Here is a 27,124-nt window from a genome sequence, read left to right as displayed (position 1 = left end):
GAGACTAAAAGAGTTGTTTACCTACATGCAAAGCACTCTGTGTGGTGCCAAACGTAACACTGCACAAAAGCCACATCACACTATTCTCATTGTAAAACACAGTGGTAGCAGCAGCATCATGCTTTGGGAACGCTATGTGAGAAAAGATGAAAAGCAAAATAGATCAAAGATGGGGGAGGTAAATACATGCCAGCTGTAAAAGACCTGGGACTGGAGCGGCAATTCATTTTCCAGCAGGATAACAACTCTAAACAACCAAAATATCAGTACCGCATTTTAACCTCTGTAAAACATTTGTGTGTGAAAGTGCTCTATGAATAAAGTTTTTTTTAGTTGAAGCGGTTTAGAGCAAACATTCCATAGAACGGTCCCGGCAAAGTGCAGACCCAAATTTTGTTGGAATTCTGTGGGAAGACTTGAAAATCTAAGTTCATATAAACTATCATCCATTTAATCTGAATGAGTTGCAGCTACTTTGCAAAAAAGAATGAGCAAAAAGGTCAGTATACAGACGTGCAAACCTGCTAGAGGACATCCCACAAAAGAAATGCAGCCATGATTGCAGTGCAGGACTCAGTGGTAATGCACTTCGCTTCAGTTTTTCTTCTAGTTCAGACGTTGTGCTGGCCTGCTGTATATACAATATATACATAGAGCAAAACTCATAATAAAAACTTGCAAATTTGCACATTAAACCATTCTGTGCCACTTGGGACTGAAGTGTGAATCTCAGCTGAAAGAACAACTTGCTCGCACTGCTCATTATTTTAACAATAGGGTACATTTTACGTGCAGCTGTATGCTCAGTGTGTTATTAGTTATAAGAAATAAGTAAAGACCAATTTTGTGATTTAATTAAGGTGTTGTCCATGGATCCCAGCTTAGACTTTACTACCACAGAACCGACCAGTTGTAATGCATAAATACTAATTAGTTTTCATTTTAGTTTTAAGCATATCAGAGTTTGTTTGTCCGTCTCCTACTAGTTGTGGGGATTGTGCATGCCTATGCTTGTCAATCACAACTCATCTGGGAAGGCTTCTGTTGTCTAAAACCTCTGGTGAACTGCACAGTCAGCCATTTACATGATTTTTTTTTTTTTGGGGGGGGGTGGGGTACATTTTTGTTTGTTCTCTTTCCCTCTTGTTCTCTCTCCCTCTCTGGGTTTGTCTGTCTCTCATTCTTTGTCTTTTATTCTGCAGTGTTTGCACTTGGAACACATAACAATGAAAACTCACGGTGTGTGAACAAACACAATCATTGGGAGCCCAAAGAACTTTAGAAAATGTGCAGGGGACTCCACTCTAGCGGTTTCGATGTACAGTAAAAATTATAAAGGTGTATAAAGGGTTCACTCGTGTAATTAGAGAAATGTTGATGATCATGATGTTGATGCTGTTTTACTCCTGCTCCTTAGGCCAGTGGGCCCCAGTGGTGGAGGTGAGAAGATGGACAGGATGAAGATAATCAAGCGGAGGCTATCCATGTCTCTACGAAGTGCTCGACCTGTCGATGACTCGCTGTCTGAACTGGCGGAGCAGATGTCTCTGGATGAGCCATCCACAGCCAGGGACAACGGTGAGACATGTACTCTCAGTTTCATATCTTCGTTTACATCACCACCTTAACATGCCGAAATGAAAGCTGTGTTCAAAAGAAGTCCTGCATTACAGACATTGTATCAGTGCAAAGGAGCTCAATGATTTGGACAGATTAGAGTCAGACAGTCAAGGAGGAAACATTCTTTTCAAAATGTAAACTTTTTATAGAACGAGAACACGAGAGAAGCATTACTCCAAAGTTTGCACGTTTAAAGAAATGTTAAATATTTTTACACCAAGCCTTTTTTATTAGAGACTTTCTAACTGACATTGTCTCTAGACAGCAGGGTGAAACATTCACATCCGGAGACTTTAACAAAAGTAAAGAACTGACTTTTGCATTCACCCTAACATGCATTTAACCAAAGTATGTTGGTAGAGCTTAAAACAGCGCCAGATGCACAAAGAATCAAATCTTACAAAACATTAGGTTTTTTTTTTTTTTGATTTCGCAAGAATGGGAAGAATCTTTTGAAACAAGATGCCTAATTTTTCTTACAGGCAAATTCACTTTTCAATATTTTATGCCATATGTAACCATAAAATAAAGTCCACATAACTTAATTAAGAAAAACCCTTTCAAACGTGATTCATTCTTTTAGATTTGTTATCAAATCTGATAATAAATGTCAAATCTGGCATTTGCTTCTTTGAATTAGAACCTGGAGTTTTCCCAAGAATTAAACAGAATAATAATAACTCAAGTAAAAAAAATAAATAAATCTTTGAACACTTCTGCCCTTCTGGTGTGTTAATGGCTGAGAACAGGAGTTAATGCGAAAATAGCTTATAGACATGTACATCTCCTTGTCCTTATTGCGATCTGCATTGTCAGTCTTGTGCAACAGCAAAGCATATCGCAAATGCAAAACAACTGAATGTGGAGCAAACAGCTTTACATAAATAACTCTGAAGGATTCATCAGCTGAAGTACAGGGCCAAACAGAAATTGTTACTATTTCCATAACCATGCCATTGGAGACTAAAATAATATCTGAAAAAATGTCAACATTTCTTGAGACATTCATCCACTTATTAACATTACTATGTTAATAAGTTATATGCAGACCTTCTCATGCTGCAAAAAGAGGACGACAAGAAAAAATAAGCATGATGTCATGCACTTTCTCTGCTTCAAGAATATGTATGTTTATTATTTTTGCCTGGTTTCAGTCACAGCATCCTCCACAGTTTCTGTGTTCCTAGTAAAGATGTGCAAAAAGCTTCAAACTAAAAATAATCCTGCATTACAGTATCATAATCCCACACAGAAAATGAACAAAAATCTAACCTCTTTCGTGATTACGTTTATGCAATAGAGACAGTTTTTAATTTGAATTGGGTGCAAAACTAAGTTGATTAAGTGTCTTGTGAGCTCTAATCCAGGACTTAATATTCTTCCGAGTATGAAATCAAGGTGAAATCTAAAGATCTCCAAAGGTAACATTTTATTTTATTACTTTTTCATTATATTTCAAATCTTTCCTGAGTGTGCTGTGGGGGATGCTGTTTTCCATAATCTCATGAACTAAGAGCTACAGCTCTGAAATCTTCATTTTGATAGTACATCTGTGCATTGCTTTTTATTTAAAATTATGATGCTTTAATCATCACAGATTTAATGGAGATGGTATTCTTGGTTATTGTTGCTAACAGATATTTTATTTTTGTTGTTCACTTGATTTCACAGAAATAATGCATTTGGTTGCTCGTATGTGCTTTCAGCCCCAAAGTATGAATGTAAAACTGTGTCTTGTATCTAATAGAGTCATAAAGGGCGAGCCTGCACACTTGCAAATATTTTTACAGCACCCTAACCCTCTTCTTCATCACCACCCACACCTTCATCAGCTTCATCACAAATAACTTCCATGTTTATCTTGGTCATCAAGGCTAAAAGACAGAATAGCACAAAGTTTTAAAGTCTTGTGACCTCATATTCTGTGTTTTCAGTTTCAAGCAAACCACAGCGTCTTTGCTCATATTGAGAAAAGCAAGGTTTGCTTGAAACTCTGGATGCCATCTGCTGGGCATCTTCAAGGGTTACAGTTTCTGCTCTCAATGTAGAAATGTGAGACCTCACACTGAGGCTTTCAAGGTTGTTTTTGTAAGTGTTCGCATCCTATCCTGGCACCAGGCAGAAAATCAAGTCTTCAACCTGCAGAACGGGGCATAATGTTGGCAAAAATAATAAACGCCTCTCAGAAAAGTGGTATTTAAAGCTATATACTGTGTTCCAAATTATTATGCAAATTGGATTTAAGTGTCATAAAGATTACATTTTTTGTTGTGCTATTAAATTTAAAGATTGTGTGACTGCTGTGCAACCCTGGATGCTCCAGATGGATGCAGTAGCGGATTGGTGGTAGATGGTCACCACATCCCAACACGGCTGTGACATCAGCAAGGAGGTGGTGGAGACATTTTCTGGGCCGAAATCATAGGGAGAGAATCATTGGTCAGCCCCTTCAGAGACCCTCAAGGTCTGAAAGTGACCTCAGAAAAGCCGTACCTTCCGTAGCAAAATCATCGTCATGCATGACAATGCACCATCTCATGCTGCAAGAAATATCACTGTGTCATTGGCTGCTATGGGGGTAAAAGGGGAGAAACTCATGGTGTGGTCATCATCATCCTCTGACCTCTGACCTCAAGCCTACTAAGAACCTTTGGTGTTTCCTCAAGCAGAAGCTCTGAGGGTGGAATGCAGTTCAAATCAAACCAGCAGCTCTGGGAAGATATTCTGACATCCTGCAAAGAAATTCAAGCAGAAGCTTTGTTCAGTAAAATTTGATTTATACTGTTATAGTTCATGACTTGAAAATTATAGTGACCGTCATTTGCATTGACCATTTAAGAAAATCTGAGAAAATATCACTTGCATAATAATTTGGAACACGGTATACTGTAGCTGCATTGTTCTGTGATAAATTTTTATTTTTACATCAGAAGCAAAAGTCTTGATTTCCAGCTTGACCGCTGCAGCATCTATACCCCATTATTGTTTTAGTCAGTGCATTCTTCTGCTTTTGCTTCCATCTTTACATTTTTACATGCCTCTCTTCAGCTTTTAATAGCTCAAGCTGTGTCAGTCCATTTTCAGAGAGCACGGGCGGCAAGTGCAAAGAGGCTAGAGGAGGTAATGTGGAGGATGAGAAAAGAAGGGGCATTAAACTTTAACAACTACTCTACATCACCGTCTTCTTATGGCCTTTTGCTTCTCTGTGACACCTCCCTGCCCACATGTGCTCAAACTCCTACATGTTTTCATCTCTGTATCTTTGCAAAACTGATTAAAAAATACTTATCATGGAGAAAGAAAATTTTGTGAAGAAACGTATTTTTCCTTTATAATTCTATTTTTCCACATTCAATTTGAAATCATAGAATTTTAATTCTATTTGAAGTAATTATCCGTCCTTTGGAGATCCTCTTTCTTCAGAAACAAATGTGTTAATTCTCATTAGTATGATGTGCAAATGACAAAACATACATTCTTAGTGTTAACATTAGGGTTTTGCTTTCTAAGAAGAACCATTAAGTTCAACAGTAAGGTTAAAAATCTGTCATGCTTCACTTTTTTCTTGCCTGCTTTCTTCAGTCTGTGTGTTGATTTCCCTTCTGCATGTCTTGCTTTTGTCAGCTGTCCACATCACTTGTGACTCAACATGTTTTCCAGTTTGCATGCCTAACATTTTTTAATTTCACATTCAAATTGCTATGTGCCGCTGCTGCTTCATTTTCTAAACTGAACACAGCAACTGCACATGTTCTTTGCCTTTTTACCTCTTATTGCTCCATATTGTACTGTTCCTATGTGTACCATATTCTGCTTGACTCTGTGTTTGGTCTCAGTGTTACTTTGTGTCATCTCTTTTTTCCTCTCTCTTTTTCTTCCATTTTCCATTTCCAATTGTTTTCATGTGTCCTGTATTTTGGTCCTCTCTGCCTGTCCTACTTTTTGAATCTTTTCTGTCTTTTTTTCCTCCTCTTCTCCATTCTCTTTCCTTTTTTGTCTCTTTCCATGCCTGCCCTTGTATGTTGTGCATCTCAGTGCCCGTGGTGTGCTCAGCGCACCCTCCTGCCTCTCATAGTGCTCCCTCCTTCCTGCGTCAATATGCCGGTCATCTGGGCCGCACCGCCTTGCGCAGAGAACCAGGTGGAGGGCTGGAGAGGGAAAGAGCCTTACTGAGCCTGCACAGGACTGGATCTTTGGGTATAATCACACATACATGTAAACACAGATGTCAAGTTAGTTGCACAGTGCCAAAAAAAGTATATTTGATCCCTTAAAGGTTTCTTCTGTTGGTATTTTTGTCATACCTGAACCTAACTGAGATAAGAAAATATATCAAACTTTGCAGTGTTTGTAAATATTCCAATGTCCGAGGAATCTTTCAGTAAAATTAAGTTGGCTCCTTTTCTTTTCAAGATAGCATACTGTTTCCCTTTGCTTGGATCAAATTTAACATTGATTCTAATAAGTATATGCTGTGGTGTTGCTTCATTTCCAAACGTAGCAAGGTTCTCAGCATTGTCCTTGTTGGAGATATCACATCCTTCCTTAACTAGTAAAATGATTTCTTATATCAGGGGGTTCCAAATTATTCAGCTTCTAAACAACAAAATAACATGTTATCATTTGTAGCATGTTTAATTTGTGAATTAAACAGAGTAATGACAACGCAAACAGCATCAGCAGCTACTGGATTTATTTAATTTAGTTACTTGTATATAGACTGTAGCTTTTAAAATCAGTGTTTAGCGTCTTTGATTATTTCTCCTATAACATTTGATTTTGAAGAGTGTGCTGCCTGTTACATAGTTGCGACCGTAACTTTGGGAACCTCTGTGGTAAACAGCCTTTTCCGTGGTTGTTCAAATTTTGTGTTATTATACAAATATTAAAATAGACCCGGTTACGCATAACTTGAGCAAATATATAATTTATTTTTACAATAAATATAGTTGTATTCATATGGTCTGATAATTTTTAATGTCCATGCCTGCCGTGGTCACTTCACTCAACGTGAAACCTGCAGATAATCAGATAACTTTAACTTCAGAATCCAAACTGTTCCTTTCATTTGCAAACTCACATTATTTATAAGATAATATTTTATTGCAGATTTCTTTTTAAAAGAGAGATGTTCAGTATCAGTTTGAGCTTATGTCATTTTCCACTTTTGATTTATATTTTGTTATAAAACTCTTTTATTCTATTGTAGTAAAAACCTAATCTCAAGCTTTTACATTTAGCTCCATATGTCTTATATTAAGTTTACTTATTGCTATTTGAATCTAAAAATAGTAAAAATTTGTGACTTCAACATCTCCCTTGTGTCATGTTGACATCTACAACAGCACAATTTTCAGCTCTGCATTTTATGTCCATACAGCTCCCTTTCTGTATTGCTTGGTGTATTTATATTTATTGAGAATTGCTTAAGATATGATAATGTATCCATGTCGAAATGTGATGCCAAGGAATCCCAGCGGAACATATAATGAGACAAACATTCCTGTTTTCTTTAACCTTGTTGCAGTTGATCCATGTGTTTAATTTTGAGGGATCTGGATGTTGCTGCCACCTGTGGGTGGAAAACTGACACTGGTCTAATTTTTTTTTATGCCAGAATAGATCAATGTGCTTGTGACAGAGTTTGACTTTTTTGCAAATATTATCTATGATGTGGAGAGTCAAAACCGTAACCTAACATGCACAAATACAAATCCATGCTTATACTGAAGCCACAAATACTGTCTGCATTATATAATGTTGCATTAGGCTTTATGGATCTCTGTAATCTCATTTCTGAGTTTGGCTGGATGGCTAATGTCAGGAGCTGTAGGGCAGGGTACACTGCTAAAAGTAAATGATGACTAGGATGGAGGTTTGCCTTTAAGCAGGACATCAACCCTAAACATAGTAATTTCGATCAAACATATTTATTTGATAGAACGACTCAGTTACCTTGCATACCGGATCTAATTAGGGATGTTTATCAAGGCTCAAAAAATTGACATTCATAGCTGCGCTCCATCCAGTCTGACTGAGCTTTAGGAGTTTTGCAAAGTAAAATGGACAAAACCTTCAGCGTGTAGAGGATTAAAAGTTCTTAGAAATGTGAAGACTTGCTGTAGTGAGGGGTGACGTCTACAACGTAATGAGGGACTGAATAAAAATCTAAGCCACACATTATTCTATTATTCTAAACCATATATTATTTACATTCTGCTTTGTGTAAGTCTGTCGAATTAAAATGAAAATAATGTACGTTTACATTTATGTTTGTAAAATGATAGAGTGGTAAAATTTTCAAGGGGTACGAATATTTTGCAGGGAACTGCACGTTATCTAATCAAGATGTCTTTTATGATGGATGGCTTAGGTCTATGTGTTTTAGTTAGCAAACTAGTGGGTAGTCTAACCCTCATGTAGAACTGAAAATATAAGCCAGACCCCACAAATTACTGGTTTGGTGGAATGACTTTGAACTCCACATCTGCTTCTGAGCTCTGAAGATCCCCCAAAAGGCTCAGTTCATGACTCAGAACCTAGAATAGATGATGCTCTATTAATAAAATGCTGATAAGGTGTAGCTTGAAATGATATGGGGGGACTCTCTGTGGGTGTGTGTTGCCAACTGGCTGGTCTTGCTGACTCACTGTGTGCCATTCGACAGTCGGAGCACGTTGCATCCTTTAATTGAGCAGCTTGATGCAATCTCTCTGTCCTGCTGCACTAAGGAGATAACCCACCACTTCTCTGTCTCTCACTTTCTCCATCATCGTTTTACCCGCCCTCTGTATTCGTCTTTATGAGTTAAGGTAAAAGGAGAGCACAATCTCCTTTACTTCTACTGTGTTAATGTTTGAGCATGGTTAACATACCAATTGGTCCTTATTATGTCTTAAAATTATATGAATAACCTCACTACACCCTACTTTCATAATAATTAAGAGGATTGCCTGCAGCCAGGTGGTGCTAATCAAATGCGCATGATTCAGCGATTGTCTCCAAATCTGATTACCTCTATTATTGCTGAAGTTTTGGCAGTTTTCAGGTCTGGAGCATTAGGTGTGTTAATATAACTCATAGAAGAAAAGACATAAAGAGGAATCTTAGAGATAGAGCTGCGGCTTTTTTATAAACATCCCTATAAACACACTTATAGCAATTTTTATAAGGTCATTTCTTAGACTGTCACAGGGAAAACAATCATTTCACAAGTGGAAAATACAGAGAACAGCTGCTAATCTTCCTCAAAGTGGTTGTTTCAGCAGCTTTACTCTAAGGTCAGACTGTTCAAAACCAACTAAAATCTCACCCAAATATGGAGAAACTACATCTCAGCCTCCACAGGCTTCACTTAGCTCGTTTGGCGTAAAAACAGCTCCTACGTAACATGGAAAATTTAAAAGTTAAGTCAAGTGTAGAAATAAATATGAAACGGAATGAGAGTAGAGACACATCTTATTGCCTACATGATACATAAATTAAATTCTAACAAGTATGCTTTTATCCATCCATCCAATGGTCTTGCATTGATGGAAATTTGAGACCAGAAAAATTATAGTATTTTCACCACAAAAATCATGTAAGAATCATCTGTTAGACCTCTTAACTGTTAGGTTTGCAATGTTTTGAAGAAATACCAGCAGAAACACAGATCTTAGAGCCCTTAGTTTAAATCACCAAATGGTTTAGCACCGAAATATATTACAGACTTGTTGTCATTGTGTCAACCTTCCAGACCACTAAGGTCTTCTAGTTCTGGTCTACTCTGCATCCCCAGAACCAGAATCAAACATGGAGAAGCAGCACCTGTTTTTTATGCTTCACTAATTTGGTACAAACTTCCAGAAAACTGAAACAGTCAAAACACTGAGTTCCTTCAAATCAAGACTAGCAGCCGTAGAGTCAAATTTGAGGCAGTGTTCAATCAGACAAGAAGCCAACCCTGAACTGAATCACTGAAAAGTAAATTGATGGATGAGCATTAGGGGCCTGGTGGAAGTTCAGATCGCAACTTGCTATAAATGCTTTGGCAGAAACTACGAAGGACAGTGTATAAATAATGGCATGTAAACTTTCATAGACAGAAGCAAGGTTGTTAAAAACTATTCAAACACTGTGACACAAGACCCATAAGGTATTACTTTTACAACTTGTTTGAAAATTGATCAAATCATTGGGTGTGATTAGCTTTTTATGTGCTATTTCTGCACTTCTTGTTACAGCTTAAACTACAATGTAAAAGGTCAACTCATATATGGAGTTATCCAGTTTTAAGACTGAATAAGAACAGTTATAAAGCCTTAGAACTTAAATAAATTCTATTTATTTTTTTTTACCACAACTCTATGGACAGACACAGGTCGGTAAATAACGTGGTATTTTGTGGTAATTCTGTTCTTTAGAAGTGTGTGCCCAACTCACAGGTTTGCATTAATCTGTTGCTAAATAGGGCGACACCCACACATGCAGTGAGGAACGATTAGCGATGCAGCCTCATCTCTGCCTTTGTATTTGTGTGAAAATGTGTAGTTACACTGTTGAGGATTAGTCGGCCATCCTGTCGGTTTCACAGAGAGAACAACTCTGCTAAAAGCTGCCAACTCGTCTCCAAATGCGTCGCAAGCTGCTATTTTTGATAATGTCAGAGATGTCTCCTCTCCTTTGCTCCCCCTTTCCTCTCTTTTTCTCTTTGTACATAAGATATGGAATTTAAATATTAAATGCAAAGATAAAAGAATTTTCTCCCTGCAATTTGCACACCTTCAGAGACCTCATCAGTGAAAGGGATTAAATGTAGCACATTAATACTGCATTAATAGCTGGAAACCTCTCCCTCATATGCTGTGCTCCCCGCTATCCATTTACGGGCTCTTGGATTGGACTTGATAAGAACAATGGGGCGGACTACTTTTTTTTGTGATTGGTGTTGTAAGCTCGCTTGAGGCTTAAGCAAGACGTTGCTAATGAATGCTGGTAATTTCCAAAGCCGAATGTGCAAATGTGTTCTTTGGGGGTTTGGGATATTGGGGATCGACGTAAACAGAGCTAGAAGCTTACAGGAGGCGCTCCAGTCCCAGTAATTGAATAATAAGATTCCTAAGATGGAGAGAAGAGCTTTAGAGGTAATTACTGGAGACTTAAAATCTCCCAAGCCCTCCAAGGCTTGTGCGTATGGTTCTCTGTTATGCATATTCCTCAGGGATAAAAAATGCACTTTGATTGTTATTGTTAGCTTAGTGTAGAGACGGGCTGCATTATATATTATTTTTAGAAAGAAAATGTGACAACACTGTTTTTTGTGAAATAATTTTACTCTAGAAATGTTTAAAAGAAGGTGGCAGTATAATGGTGAATGAGGCCTATACAGGAGCAAAAAAGCAGTGTGGGATGGTTTCAGATCAAGGGGAAATTGTTTCGAGTCTGACATTGTGTTTGTGAACGTAAAGCGACGTGGAAACAGTGATGGGTGAAGGGCTGAGTGGAGAGCTTTTTATCCTTGATGTTTTTTCTGGCCTGAAGCTAAAGGATTCATCTTTGGAAACCATCACTTTATTTGCAGCTCACTGTAAGTGACCAGAGCTCTAATCTAAGACTGTGACTACTGAAACACGGCATGCAGATTTTCAAAAAAGTAAACACCAAAATGCTGAAATCTTTTACAAATACTTTTTTAGCCTCCCCTCCACACGCAGACATTTTAAGAATTGTATTTGTCTGTTATTTTAGGAAATACTTGAATTAGTCAATGTATTTACAATAAACAAACTGATATCAGCTGTGAATGGATGGTTATTAGGTTTATCATTATTGACAAGTAGGGTGTGGGAGCCTCTGAATGAGAGTGTTTTCTTAGTTAATGTTTACAAGACAGCCTGAAAACCGACATGAAGGAGGATGTGAGGCTTTATCTATCACCAGCTTGTGGATCAGCTCTTTATAGTGTTAATTATTGTGAGGAGAGATGGCCTTTTATGACTTTATGTTGTTGACATTTAGATGAAGTATCCATCCAAGATGTGCCACTTTGTCTAAATAATTCTTTAAGGCATTATCTACTGCTGTATCGAGGATCCTTCTTCCAAAGAAAACCTGGAGGGAAATATGCATGACAATCTGAAAAAGAGGAGATTACCGCTGGCAGCCTGGCACCCATGAGTACTTAGTCATCAACACTTATTACAGAAGCTCTCTGCACCAATGGGCCAAATCACATCCGTCTTTAACGTCCACCTTTAAAGACTCAATTACACACCTGCAAAGTTTAGTGAGATCCTTTCATTAGGTGTGAAGCTATTGTGAGTGTTTAGATAATTATATAAACACTCGCCTCACAGCCAACTTAATGGTAGACCCCTGTGTAAGTATAAGTGTCCCCACAATCTCCACACACCTGACAATCACTGAAAATAAAACACTTCCTTCAGAAAGACCTTCTAAATCAAACATTTCATTTGTTTTTGACTAAGAAAACTTTTTGAAACTTTTCAGTGAGAAAAGATCAGTAATATACTATCTAGTTAATTTTGCATCACTAATGTTTTTCATTAAGAAATTGATTCTCACACTTCTTGCACAGAGATGTTAAACAAATCTGTACATTTCCGTTGGACTTTATTTACTTAAATGAATAAAAAGAAACATTTTGTAGAAGAGCACATTTTATTGATTAGTAATAATCAGTGTGCATAAACAGTGGGGCAAGCAGAGAGGTTTGCTCCATGAAGCTGAGGAAAATACTGGTTACTTTGAGTTTGTGCGGCGAATTCATTCAAAGTTCTTTAAGCATGAACTGTGTAGCAGACAACGTTTGTGGTTTTCAGATCCTATTTGATCCATGTCTTCATATAAGCAATACTTACTCGTGAAACCTTTACAGTTTTATGTGGTACTGAGATCTTTAACCAGTAAAAATGTATCATGCATGCCTTGTTCTGGCTGATCCTTTCTCTGCACCAGCCCCTGTATGTATTGTCTCTCTTTTAAGATAGGTTGATGATAGTTGAGATTGTCACCTATTTTAGCACATTTTCAGTAAAGGTAAAAACAAAATCTGTGGAATTTCTTTCTGGTTTTATGAACTTATTTTTGGTTTGTAAACTTGTCAAGATTTAATAAACATCAAACGAGTCATCAGCTCATGACTCGTTTCCTGAACACAGACAAAGACAAGGATGTTCACTATGAAGATCATTGAGAGAATAATCAAAAGGGGTTTAAAAAAAGCATAGAATTGCTAGATAAAATAATGTGCACGGCTTACAAATACAGTTTTTTTTAATTTACACAAATTAAATTTATAAGCTGATTGCACAAATGAGGCCACAGAACTCACTTGTTGTCTATGTGTCTGACAAAATTATAAACGATACAACAACAACCTGTAGTTTGGGTTCAGATTACTCAACTCCGACGCTAACTCCAATGCTAGTCATTTAAAGTTGCCTTGACTGATGTATTTTCATACTTCTATTTAATACTAGTACTACTCGCTCAGTATTTGCGTACAGTACTGCAAACCAAGCTAAACTGCAATCACAAAATCAGTGTTTGCAATACTGGGATCTCAAAGCACTGCTTCTATGCAATATGTTGTCAAATGTTATATCTCAAGCATGGACATTCTGTATGCCAGTAGTGTATTAGTTGTGTGTAAAGACTTTCTCTGCCCTTGACAAACCTTAATGTATATTTACTTGCCAAGATTGACTATTGTTTTAGTATTCAGCAGTAGTATTACAGAATTTCCAGATAATGTACGGCCCTAGAATTCTGTTATCTGTAAACCAGAGTCAAACAGTCACATAGGTGATATGTCTTTTTAGGTGGAACATTTTCTGCATGTGAGGTAAGACATGTTAAAGAAATGAGCTGTGATACTTGGTGCCAAAAATACTGTGCTGTGTCACGCCCATGAGGAAGGACAGTGAGAAAAAGTGGAAAAGCTGCTAAGATGCCAGAGGCATCTATCAAAAAGCCTCAGGGTTTAATTTTATCCATAGAGAGTGATAAGTACAAGGAGCCAGAGAGTAGAGAGCCAGTGAACATGAGAGAGAGGATGGGAACAGGGATGGGATTGAGAAAGAGGCTGATCATGCAGAAAATGTTGTCATCGGCTCATGACTGGAAAGACAGCACCGATCTTCAATACCATCGCCGATCTCGGCTCAAGCAAGGGAGAGATGGTAACAAGAGGAGGCGGAGAGAAAGCGACTGCTATCACATGAGAGGGAGGGGAGTAACGGCAAGGTGAAGGGAGGCAGCGAGCGGACTGAAGCACTGATAGGAGCGCCACAGGCAAGGAGGGAGTGATCGAGAGAGGGAAGTGGAAGGGAGTAAGCAGCATAACAGCCTGGATAGAGTGGTGTGCAGAACAACAGTGGGACCACAGAGGACATGAGAAAAAACATTTGACACAAGAGAGAGAGAGAAAAAAAAAACAAGGACAAGAGGAATCGGGACGTCAGGTGAAAAGAAAAGTAACAGGGGATACAGAAGATCTGGTAGCCGATGAGGTCAGATAGTTGAGCATGTGACAGATGAAACTGTTGTCTTCCCTAGGAGGGGTAAGATAAATGTGTTGTGAATCTCTGCACGTGTTTGTTTGCTTGTGTCATGAAGATACAAATGAAGACAGAGCACCTGTTATTCTGAGACATCGCATGCATTGGGCAATCTCTGCAGCATTTTACCTACCTGCACGCTGTTTGACCTTCCTTAGTCAGCAGAAGGAGTGTGACTGCAGAGAGAAAGAAGAGAGAAAGCAAGAGAAGTGAAGGGAGAGTGAGTCTACAGAAAATACCCTGAAAGGGAGATAGAATGTTGAAGTGGAGTTGCAGCTAAGGGAGTTGCTGCTGTGATTAGTGTGCCTGCACTGTCCTCATAATCTTAGACCTCTGCTTGGAGCTCCGGTGGCAATACAGTAGACTGGATTTTTGTCAGACGGAAAGCCTGGACCTTTAATTGTGCACAGCTTCTTAAACAAGACTCCTGTCAGGATTTATTGACTAAAACCTCATCTGAAGTGACCTCAGTTCCTTGAAAGGGCCTGGATTTAGTTTTTATACTGTGTGAAATCCATTTCTGAACATTTAAAGATATTCAAATGTTAGTGCTGTGAGTCTTCTTCAAGAACGGATATGTCAGACAAACCCCAAGGGTGTTCTGGACCTGCTCCCAGGGTGGGAGACTCCAAGGTGGGAGAGGCTAAAATGGGAGAGGGGATGAGGATGGGGGAGAGAGACACCCCTCTGAGGCTGTCGCCGTTCCGTATGCTTCGAATGCTGGATTCGTGCCGCCCACCAGGAAACCGGATTGGTAAGTCCGTCTTCATCCAGCAGCTCATCTGCACCCTGATCCTGAACATCCGAGAATGTATTGGAACTGTATGCAACTTTCAAATATAGGTAAAAACGCTGGCTACAAATATTTGACAAGTATTACAAATATTATTTTTCATCCATCCAAACTTAAAGATGACTTTTGGTTGCATCCACACTGGAAGCTTTTATACAAATCTTACTGATAGATTTGTATACATAAAATAGTATATATATATATATATATATATATATATATATATATATAAGAGCAGTAAGTAAAAATATTGAGTTAAAAATCTGAAGATTTCTGTGACTTTCTTCACAGTTTGAGGTTACTCCTCACTGGGTTTTGCATCCTTCTTTTGAAGTTCTTTTTTGTGTGCTCTATATAGAATTCCAGCTTCCTGGAGCACATGCAGAGCTGGGTGAGGTTGTCCTGAAAGTATCCCGCTCAGTCTTCTAGCATTTAGTCAGCAACCCTAACTAGGCCAACCGGTCTGCATGCAGGGACACAGGGGTAACTTGTGACATTTACTGTCTGCTCTTTGTCTTCAGAGAAACAGGATAAAGGAGAGCTGCAGGAGATATAAGAAAGACGATGTGGTGGAACAAGAAGTTTGTGACATTTGTGCTTTGTACTGAATGTGAAACAACCTGGGGTGATTGTTGGGTTTGGTTTGCATAGTGATGGAAATTTCCTCCCACTACATGTTGTCTTATCTCATTTACCCTCATCTACTTGACTGTATATGCAAACAAGCAAGATCAGGGCCCTCTGAAAGGGCTTTCTTTGTTAGACTTGTAGTACTTCAATACTCACTTGTCACAACCTTGTGGAATTGCGTCGGCTTTCTGTTCATTTGTAGATGCCCAGGATCAGTTTCCCTTGACTCTGGTATCAGTTACCTCCAGTTTAAGGTTTCACCATCTGGGTTGTGAAAGTTAATTCTTGATTATATGACAACTGGCTGCTCCGTGGCCTGACCTTCATTACTGTTATTACCTGTATTCTTACATCAGAAGTGTGATGTGATTAAACGTTTGAACACAAACTGAAATTTACGTATAAATACGTTTGTTTACTATTTGTCATGTTTTCCTTTTATCAACTTACAGGCATTTGACATAACAAATGGTAAAATAATTTCCTTATAATCTCCTTAGAATATTTTAGATGTTTTAAAGAAATTGTCAAAAATGTTTTACAAAATAACCTTGACTTATTATATAGCCTGATTTATTCCATTTAATGAGAAAACATGCTACAGCTACTGCTATGAGATAATTGTATCAATACAATATTTAGTTCTTTAACAATGTTTAAAGCTTTAACAAGTTAGATATGGAAGTAAAACTTTGTAACAATAGCACACAAGTGAGTGTGTTAGCAGCCATTCTCTTTTTAAAATCAGCTATATGGAAATAGTATCAGATAAATTGGATTTTAGAGATAAAGCAAATTAGAGTGTTTAGTTTCCTGTTATTTTTCTCTTATTAATGTAAGGCTTATTGCCTGACAAGAGATCTTTAATCATTAACTAGCCAGGTTTTCTACTTTCTTGCCAGTCTTGCAGTCAGTTGTTCATTTTAAAGGTACACACAGAGATACTTCCAGATTGTTGCCAACCTTTTTTCCATCCAGACAAGTATTATTTTAAGAAAAGTAATGTCAACCAAGCCTTAACTATCTGTTGTTTTTGCAGCCAAGACACTTTTAAATTAGATGACTTCTTCCTGTTTTAACAAGGGGTCAAAGGTACAGAGGGTTTCAGGTTCTTCCTTACTGCACACAACTTACGGAAAAAGTGGGTAAAGGAGGTGATACTATTAGTATAGGGACATGATACAACCAGATAAGACTCTACACAGCATAGTACTTTCTCTGTTTTTACTACACAATGGTGTATTGGCAGAATCATTCTAAAACAATCTTTAGTTGAGTTCTTAGTTTTTCAAAAATTTATTTGGGAGAAACAAATCCATCCTTCAGATATAAATTGTAATAAAAGACAATTTATAATATTGATTATTATATAAAATTATTATATAACACCCATAATTTGTATATCTCAGAATTATTTAAATTAATAGCCCACTTTGTACAAGTCTATATTATACAGGCAGGGGGCATGCTTTGTATCAGGATATAAAAAATGTGACAAGATGTTTCTGGTGACATCAGATAGACTTGAGAATATTCTCAAGCCTTACAAATAGAAAAAATAAGAATAAAGGAACTAATTTAAGGTCTATATTAGCTTAATTAAATTATTGCTAGAAAGATGTTTAAAACTCCATAATATGGACTGACAAAAATGGAAAGAGAAGTAAAAAAAGTAAATATTATTTACTGTTCTTGTTTTTGCTTTGTTCTGTATTTTTCATCCTCAAACTTTGACAAAATATGCAGCTTGTCTTTCTTGTCTTTCTTTCTTGTATCCTTATTACAGGAATAGACACAAACGAATAACCTAGAAGCCTTAGGCGGTCTGCAGCTGACAGCCCAGCTTTCTAAAACAAATAGTTTCACTTTTCTGGCCCAGAGTTTTTAAATCCCATGGTTGATGTGTCACAGTCAATCAAGGAAGTTATCTTTCTTTCTAATAATTTCTCTCCTTCATGTTCATTCTCCCTCTAACCTCCTAATCTCTGTCTGAATGTCTTATCTCAAGCTGACTGGCTGTATCAAGGGTAAATAGTGCAGTTTATGGCAGATCACTTGTAAATGTTTTCCCTTTCTTGAGCAAGTCTGTCTTCTCTGAATAAACTCAGTGAAAACATGAACACCAGCACCAAGGTCCAAACACATGTCTTATGTGCCGTTCATGACCCAGAGTCTCTGTGACAGCAAGTTGAGACCATTTTGTCCCTTCCCCCACTTTTACCTCACAAACACTCCAACATGATGGAGGCGGTCTTGTCAGCTGCTCCATGACTCATTAATCAGATGGATTGTAGGCCAGATGAAGGTGTTGGGGGTGGCAAGCAGAGATGGGAAACCTCCTGTTCCATGCAGTTACATTGATCTTTGACCTCCTCACCTTATGAGTGCCATTTTACACACACTTGGCTTACACCCCTTCCTATTACTGGTGGTGCCATCAATCATCTGGAGGTCTGTCTTTGGCTTTCATAGAACAGGGAATGTAACAAAAATGTGAAAATGTGAAAACAAAAATCAATAGAAATGAATAATTTTGTAAGACACTGGATCATTACAACTATATAGGACAATGGCATGTTTTACTTAACAAATCAAAAAATAAGTCTGTATAATTTACAAAATCTATTTTAAGTGTGTTTTATTTGTTCCTGAACCAAAGAGTGACTTTGCCTGTGTGTGTTTGTTACAGGGATCGTCCATGAAAATGTGAAGATGGGTTCAGATGGTGAAAGTGATCAAGCATCTGGGACATCCTCTGACGAGGTCCAGAGTCCAGTGAGGGTCCGCATGAGGAATAATAATCATCGGCGCATATCTAATGAGGTGCATGAAGCTCAGAGACACAAATACACTAAGGCTTTTACACCTGACAGACTGCTCTGAGGATCTGGCTCTGAGGAAAGAACACCTGGAAATATTAATCATTTGAGATTTGACACCAGAGGCTGTGGGGAGACCTTCTCTCCTCCACCATCCATTACACTCTGTACCAGAACTTTAAGGGGTATCAGATTGTAGAGCTATCATGATAGATTGGGCACACTAATAAATCAAAACAGTACTGGTTTTGGTACTGTTATATTGGGATCCAGAGCCGTCTTATTTAGGCAGCAGAAATGACCACTAATGTGTTTAATCACCAACCGTTTCAGGTAGGTTTGGTTCTTAAACCTAACCAAGCAGTTTTAGTGTCAACAGTTTGCCAAACAGAACCCCAATAAAACAGCAATCAAAAGGAAGTGATGAGCTAATAAAAAAGAAAGAAAAGAAAGGAAAAATAGCCAGATCAAAGTTTTGTAGATTATTTATTTTATTTTTTGTAAAGCTCTATTCGGCCGATACCTTTTTTTTTGTAATCCAACTCTTATAATTTTTTTTAATACCGCTTTACTAAGAGTAGTCATTAATCATTGATATAATTAGAGCAGAGACAACATCACACTGTCTGTTGAGAATCAGACACAATAAAACAGTTTTTTCCTATTTAAAGCAAAGACAAATGTGTGATAAAGTTCACATTTTGAATAGTCTTTATCTGACATAAATGTAGAACTAGTATATTGGAATTAAAGTGGTTAGAATCAGTAACTATAAGCAGAAACCTTTTTGTGTTTTTCCAGCAGAAGGCAGATCACTGCCTATTTGTAATAGGTATAACAACTTAGAAAACCATTATATGTAAAACATGCAGTCCTAATTGGGTATAATAACCTAAAGCCTTCACTTTAAATTTTTTAAAGATTATTTTTATGTTACACCAACTGCTTCATAACTTATTACAATATTGATAAGTTGTTATTACAATATTGGCTTAAAAACGTGATTACATTTTGAGCAAGTTATTATTTATCATTTAGACTAAGTATTACTGTCTGATACTTATTCTTTCAGTTATTACCCACATCACATTTTACTGAAATTAACAAACTAAGTCTTCTTCCTTCAATAAAATCTTCAGCATCGAAAAGCTTTCCAGATTTCTTAGGCTTCTGTCACCAGTAGAAGTCCTCAGATTAATTTCTCCCTCCAATTTAAGTAATGATTATCGAGATGTCAGGGTCTTAAGACTTTACATTGTTGCAGCTGAATTATCAGAGAAGCCTGTTGCTTTTATCACCAGTAAACTGCAGAGTATTTGCAGCATTTGCTGTTGGCATTTAACACTGTTGCAGCTGCTGCAGGAGGAACAAACGTCACAAGACACCTTGTGTGGATCTTACAGATGCCAGAGGCGTTGACAAAATGACTTATTAATTGGTTTCATTGAATTATGAAAAAGAAGCTAGCATAATTTACAGCTTTTCTGCCCACTTTTGGTGTGAACTCCGAACAAAGACAAATCTCGGAAACAGATTTTCCATTTAGTATTGTTTTTGTATGTAACTGTACCTGTGCTAATGGCATTCAGCTAAGGTTTTTGTTCAGAGCCTTGTTTTGAATGTAGCACTTCCCTCAAGCCTCAATCAGTCTACATCTTTACGAAGGAGCTGCTGACTGATGAGCACAGCAGTATTACTGGAAATGCCTCTGGATGCCCAGTTTCTGACTGCTGTGAGCAGTGGAAAGGACTAATTTAGAGCATGTTTACCACGAGGAGAGGCAGGAAGACGATGGAGGGAATAATGTGGGAGCAACGCATGCTGGGGTGAAATATTTCTTGCTATAAGGAAGATGGGCAGAGGTATGGTTATGCATCTCAGGATGCTAAAGTACCCTGATGGAGAAATGAAGGGCAAAGAAAGATAAAAGCAGTGCTTTCTCTCCATATCCATCTCTTCTCCTTTATTCACCCCTTCCCCCAATCTGCCTTTTCCCCCTCAGGAATCTGTCCATTCCTCTGCTCCTCCTTCCCCTCCTCCTTCTTTTTGAGTATGTGGATGGCACACCACCACAGTGCCAGCCCACTCTCTCTCTCTCTCTCCCTCGCTTTCCCTCACTGTGTGTGCAGTCATGTATCAGGTCACAGACATATACATTGTTGAAAGCGCATGTGTGTGTAAGTGCATTGAAAAACACATTTGAGGAGGACAATGAGGGAGCTACTAGAGCTGATCTGCATCGTGAGTATGGGGAATGCACATGTGTATTTGCGTGTGTGTGTGTGTGTGTGTGTGTGGGGTGGATTTATTGAATCTGTAGTAGTGAATGAGTGTGTATGCGTCCCAGTGCCTTTGTGAACTTGTGACTCATACCATTTGTGCCCCTCAAACAGGGCACATAAATGAAGGCTTCTCTTATTATTAAAGACATTGTAATATCTTTCTATTCCAGTTTTTCATTCAAATATGTGTTGAAGTTAAAAAGTATATTTACCATCGCTTGTCTCTTGTTGTTTTTTATTCCTTGAAATCATTAACCATTTGCTAAAGCATCAGACACGCCATTACATGTTTGTTATGCATCTGTGTTGTTGAGATGCCTGCTGTCAATCTGGTTGATGCAACTTTAGCTCAGAAAAAACTTCTACCAGCACTGAAATCTATCTATCTATCTATCTATCTATCTATCTATCTATCTATCTATCTATCTATCTATCTATCTATCTATCTATCTATCTATCTATCTATCTATCTATCTATCTATCTATCTATCTATCTATCTATCTATCTATCTATCTATCTATCTATCTATCTATTATTATTATTATTATTATTATTATTATTATTATTATTATTATTATTATTATTATTATTATTATTATTATTATTATTATTATTATTATTATTATTATTATTATTATTATATCCCAAAAGATAGACAAACACTCATGTAGCCTGAGGCTAATGTTCTCATGTAAATTTACACAGATTATTTTGAACGCTCATATCAAGAAGTCACACTGTGGGGGTGTTGAGGCTTGGCCAATCAGCTGCAGCTGCCATGGAAACAAATTGTGACTGGCACTGGTGAATATGTTTTACATGGATAAGATATAAGGGGCAATTTATTGTAGGGAATGACGAGTTGTTCCAGTTGTTTTAGAGTAGGCTCCATGCAAGAAATATTCAAGAGCATTTCTATGGTGACTTGCTTTATAACTGAAGACTAGTTTTAAAAATGTTACCTAAATTTAATTACAATATACAACGATATAATTTACCGTTATCTAAAATATTCAAGTTGTTAGGTGTTGCTGTGATTACTATTTGTTAAACAACAACAAAACAAAATATTGATTTAAGATCAAAATTGTTAAACTTTTTCTTGATAGGAATAAAAGAATAAAGAGCGGAAACATAAAAACTGTTAGCTGGTACTATTATTGGTTTATAAATGCATCACAACTTTAATACTGGTACACTTTTTTGAGATTATTGAAAGTCAGATATTGTAATTTTTTAAACTTTCTGTTGGGTTACAAGTATTAACTCATCACCTGCAGCTTGTTCTTCTTTCTTATTTAAATCCCTTGGAAAAAAAAATACAAATAGTACAAAAATTGTACTTGCAGGTTAGACTAAAAGAAAACTGAAAATCATGACTGGCCAAAAAAAGTCTGATCAGTGTTTTATCATAATTTAATTTATTGTTCTGAATTGTAGGCTTTCTTCAGCATTAAACACCATGTTTTTAAAAATGTTTGAAGATACCAGGTTTGAAACTCCAGTACTTGAGATGTGCAGTCCTGTTACATTTAGATTTTTTTTTCTGGTCCAACACACCTAAGTCATATTGTTGAACTGCCTCTTCAGCACATCTAGTCTAGTTGAACAGATACCTGCTAATAAGCTAATATTTTAATTCAGGTATGTTCAGACAGACAAACATGTAAAAGTAGCAGGACACTGGCTGACAGATTTCTGATCTAAAGTTTGCAATTAGAAATTGTCTTCTGGGTTTTTGTTTAAAAAAAAAAAAACGTGATGGATTTGAAAAGCACAAGTGTGCACCATCTCCTTTGTCTTAATACGGTTACATAATACACTAAATATTTTCTGTCAGTCGTCCAGAGGCAGGACTGGTAAGCAGCCAGAGTCATTTACAGGTAATCCATACTGATGTGGGCTACATCAGATCCTGTAATTTCTTACTGTATGGATGGCATACGCTTTAATGATGCCTCAAAGTAAAGTTGAGTTTAAATAAAATTAAAAATCTAAGTTAAGATTTAAAAAATACTCTGTCTCTTATCCCTTTAAAGATATTATTGTTATTACTTCTGCTCCTATACTTGTGGCCTGCTGTAACTGCTGAATATTACTATGTACTTTGTTTTTGTGGTGAGTTGCAATCCATGGGATCTGGTCAGCGTTTTCTTTTCCATGAATGTTGAAATGCTTCTTTTCTTTACTTCAGAAAGACTTATTTTTAAGTGTTTAAGTTTTTATGAATGCTGATTATGACTCTAATTTGATGAAAACATATTCTTCAGTATTTACTTATAGAAATGTATTAATTTAAGGACAGAGCAACAGACACTGTTATATTTGTCCTCTTCACATAAAAAAAAGATTAAACTTTGAATTTCAAATAATTTGAAAGCCTTCTGAGGGACAAAAAAAGATATTTCTATTCTGTTTTGAATAGCTTGAAAATGTTTTTAAAGCAACTTTGTGCAATTTATAGCTGTTCTTTTTATATTACTATGGTGTACAACCTGTAGCAAAGTATGCTGTGATAAATTACGAAATGTGGTCTTGCTTGTTATGGATATAATGATTCTTGAATATTTATTTCAAGCTTTCATAGTTTTGGTTTTAATGTTTAATTGCATGGTTGTTTCAAATTATTATGGAATTTCTCCTGTCTAGTCAAAAGTAAAAGAGTTTTAAATCAGTAATTTAAATGCATGTATTTAGCGTTCCTCTCTTATTTTCTTTCTCAGGACATAAACAAGCGGTTGTCTCTCCCTGCTGATATTCGACTGCCAGAGGGCTACTTGGAGAAGTTTGCCATGAACAGCCCGCCTTTTGACAAACCCATGAGCCGCAGACTTCGGCGCGCATCACTGGTCGGTATAAACTGTAGTCGGATGATATATTTTAGTGTGTGTTTACGTTCAGAGAGTGCTTTGCTCCATATGTGCTGTCTTTAGACATACTAGCCAATATCCCTGGGTGTCACCTGCTTCATTTGATCGTGTATTGTTGGAAATAAAAGCAAGATGAGCTATCCAGGGCTTTGTGAGCCACTGTAATGGTTGATTAATGTTATTGTACTATAACCACAGAGAGCCAGCAGAGAGGCTCAGCCCAGTTTCGAACACACACTGAGTTATGCTACAGGATGTACAATGCCTCAGCAGGGGGGATGAATGAGATATTCTGCATTATGTATCAACGACAAGAGCATTGTGGGCATAAAGGGAGGGGTACTGGAGAGGGGAGGAGATTGCAGAGCAAAGGATGATGGGAAGAATAGAAAAATCATTATTCATATGCAAAATGTTCCTATATATATTTGCCTTTTTTCGCTTTAATACTCATCTTGGTTCTTCTATTAGATAATGTCTCTACCGTCTTCCTTTTTCAGGTTTCCCTTCCTCACTGCTCACCCAGTTCATCGCACATTTGCTGTGTTTGAAATCAAATTTAGCTTGCTCCACCGATGCACATCTTCAAACCAGATTACCAAATGCCTTGAAATTCGAGATGATTTGACCTCCATTGATCATATTTGCTGTAATTATTGAACAGGGCCACTACACTGCCTCATACTCCCTCCTTTTAGTGGTTTGCAGCTTTTCTGCAGGACTGTTGCAAAGATGAAAGCAAAACACTGTTGCTCAGAGGTCTGCAGGAAAATAGAAGGTGTAAAGTTGAAGCAGAGGAAGATTATAGCAGTAGTTTGCTGTAAAATTAGGCTGTGTTCATGTGGAGTTTCATGGGTCTGTCGACCTGTGTGTGTAGCTGTGGATCCTCTGGGTTGTTAAATGTATGTGATGTAATAGACCAATCAATAATTCAGCAGCAGTGTCAGACTCATCTGCCACAGTTCCTTTCCTGAATAGGATTTCACTCCAGGACACCTTGAAGTGAGCCACTGAGTGAAGATGAGAAGGAAAAAAAATACAGCAAGGGGATAAGAAGGGAATAATGGCCTTAAAAACAAAATGGCTCTGGTTAAAAAAGTTTTATCCACTGTATGCCTTGTCCTTGGAAAGCAAGATCACAGCTAGATTTATGTAAATATGGCTTTTTTATTGTAACATTTTCCATGTTTCTGCATATGAATTCTTTTTTTTTCTTTTTTACATATACAAATCCATCCATCCATCCATTTTCCATACACCCTTTGTCCCTAATGGGGTCAGGAGGGTTGCTGGTGCCTATCCCCAGCTAACGTTCCGGGCGAGAGGCGGGGTTCACCCTGGCCAGGTCGCCAGTCTGTCGCAACATATACAAATACCCCAGCTAAATCAAACATATATTCTGTTTTGAAGTATCTGTGTTTTTTCTCTTTGCTGTTTGCTTTGTTTGTTTGCCACTTGTTACCGTAATGTATACGGCATGTGTCTGGTGTCACATAGCAGATACCCTTATTTGAAACCTTGTATTTTGATCACTGAGCCTTCTCCTGTGTAATGCAAGTGAATTTGGTTGGTATCAGTTTTCGGTCATCGCTGTTGGCCGTAGATAATCAATAATTTAAAGCAGGGAATTGAGATTACACAATGCTGTGCGATAACTTTGTGTTTTATTTCAAAGCACAACACTTCCACACCCATTGCAACTGGTTAAGATGTATGAAAAGATAAAAAAAAAATCATGTTTCATTTGTGTATTTGATCTCACACTGAAGATTATTAGAAAAAAAAAAATGGTAGCCATTTTTATTTCATCGAATGTAAACAGTCTGCCAGTAAAATAAAATTTTACACAATGAAGACATAGGTTGGATTGAAAAGCTTATTTTTTATTTCTAAAACTGTTCTGTAGTATTAGGGGGTTTGCAACTTGTTTATAGAAATGTTCTAACATGACCTGGGCTCGTCATGCTAATGAAAGGGCTTTTCTTTACTCTCGCCTCTCATTGCCCTCCTCCGCTTCTCTTTGCAGAAAGCTGTCATTTTGTCTCTCCCACTCAAACACTCTCGATCCATCCCTCTCACAGCACTAAGGTTTCTTACAAGCAGCACATAAACGAACCGTAATTGCAAATGAAATGTTATTGGAGTAATGGAGTTTTCTTCTCAGTACACATTTTCATCAGAGCTGCAGACATTTCAGCTCTTGCGTTTCCTGCTTGAGGTTCCTCTCTATACATCAGCCTCCACTGTCCCTGCACAGTCTCATGCAAAGCTCGTGCGCATATTGTCCCGTTAGTTTAATTTTGTCTCTCAAACTTGTTCTGACCTAGTTCTGCTGAGTAAGCTCACTGAAGCGTTAGGAAAGAAATGAACCCGATGCCATCGAAAGCATATACAAGCAAGTACACACTCACTCACTCACTTACATACTGCTTGCAAATGCACAAAGCATTAAGTACTCAGAGGGCAAACCATTTGAAGAAAGTAGGTTTGATGCAAAAAGCTTAGTCTGTCTTGGTTTTAGGGATACAGTACTTGAAGTAGACAGCAGCCATTATGGATTTTTAAAATATTACTATTATTTGTAATATAGGATTGGAATAGGGTTAGACTGAGACAACGTGGTAATAATGTAGATTTTTTTTTCCTTATAGGTTGAATTTTGCTCATGAAGATGACTCTCGGTCAGAGGAGAGTCACTAACTCATATTGGAGCTTGAAGTATATCTAATTCATAATCCATAGAGTTTTATATGAAGTCGACCCACCCAGTGCACCTGAAAACACCTTCCAGCTCTTCTGGTGTGTTTATGGAAGAGTGATATTTGAGTAGTGCATTTGTGAGTTCAGACACTCCTGTCGGAGGAGAAGGTCTGGCTCAGAGCCTGCGCTGTAATTTAGCCCGAAGATCTTTTAGTTGAAGTCAAGACTTTTTACAGACCAGTCAAGTAGTTCCACACCAAATTTTCTTATTTATAACTTTATAGACCTTGTCATGTTCATCGATACACAATGGAATTATATTTGGGGCAGATACCAAGACATAGGTTCACAAAGTCATAGTCATTGCCAACAGGTACAAAAGCAGTGTATTATATTGCAAATTTGATTAAAAATAGCTAAATTATGCACGGTACTATGTGCGGATCCCCACAGATGCAATCATTTGTTTCATTCTATTTCTGTTTCTGAACTTGCTAAAATTTTGCCACTCCCCTTACAGAGATCACATGCTTCATCAGCTAAGTTGGTCAAATGTATGCACTGACCTGGTATTCACATGCATGGCATGATAGGATAGTGGGGTTTGTTGCACAGACAATTAAAACTTGTTTTACATATGATTGGCAGAGACAAGTAAACAAGAGGCAGAAGGATACACACTGACAAGCCTGTGGCTGTCACGGCTTGACATAGCTTTTTCTATTAATTATTCATGCCCTGGAAACCTGGGGGTGCCATACAGTGAGAGTTGAATCTCTTGGATATTAACTCAAGACAGGATTTATCCAGAGTTTACTCTGATGGGCAAAATACCCTGTGGATCTT

The 27,124-nt window shown here is 37.5% G+C and overlaps 1 protein-coding gene across 9 annotated transcripts in view; it reads left to right on the top strand.

Annotated features, from left to right (window-relative positions):
- The window catches only part of LOC122828789 (cyclin-dependent kinase 17-like), a 52,470-nt gene that overhangs the window by 16,092 nt on the left and 9,254 nt on the right, over nt 1–27,124 (top strand). For 5 of the 9 annotated variants that reach the window (XM_044112724.1, XM_044112687.1, XM_044112706.1 and 2 more), the window contains 4 exons: nt 1,418–1,578; nt 5,656–5,817; nt 18,296–18,429; nt 23,432–23,557. In XM_044112724.1, the coding sequence (XP_043968659.1) occupies nt 1,418–1,578; nt 5,656–5,817; nt 18,296–18,429; nt 23,432–23,557 (583 nt within the window). Of the gene's footprint in view, nt 1–1,417; nt 1,579–5,655; nt 5,818–13,499; nt 14,938–18,295; nt 18,430–23,431; nt 23,558–27,124 lie in introns of those variants that run through there. The other 4 variants (XM_044112758.1, XM_044112741.1, XM_044112732.1 and 1 more) reach the window with 3 other exon arrangements.

Source organism: Gambusia affinis, linkage group LG01 (genome assembly GCF_019740435.1).
Source record: "Gambusia affinis linkage group LG01, SWU_Gaff_1.0, whole genome shotgun sequence".
In the NCBI taxonomy this organism is placed as follows: Eukaryota; Metazoa; Chordata; class Actinopteri; order Cyprinodontiformes; family Poeciliidae; genus Gambusia; species Gambusia affinis.
This window is presented reverse-complemented; position numbering and strand designations above follow the sequence as displayed.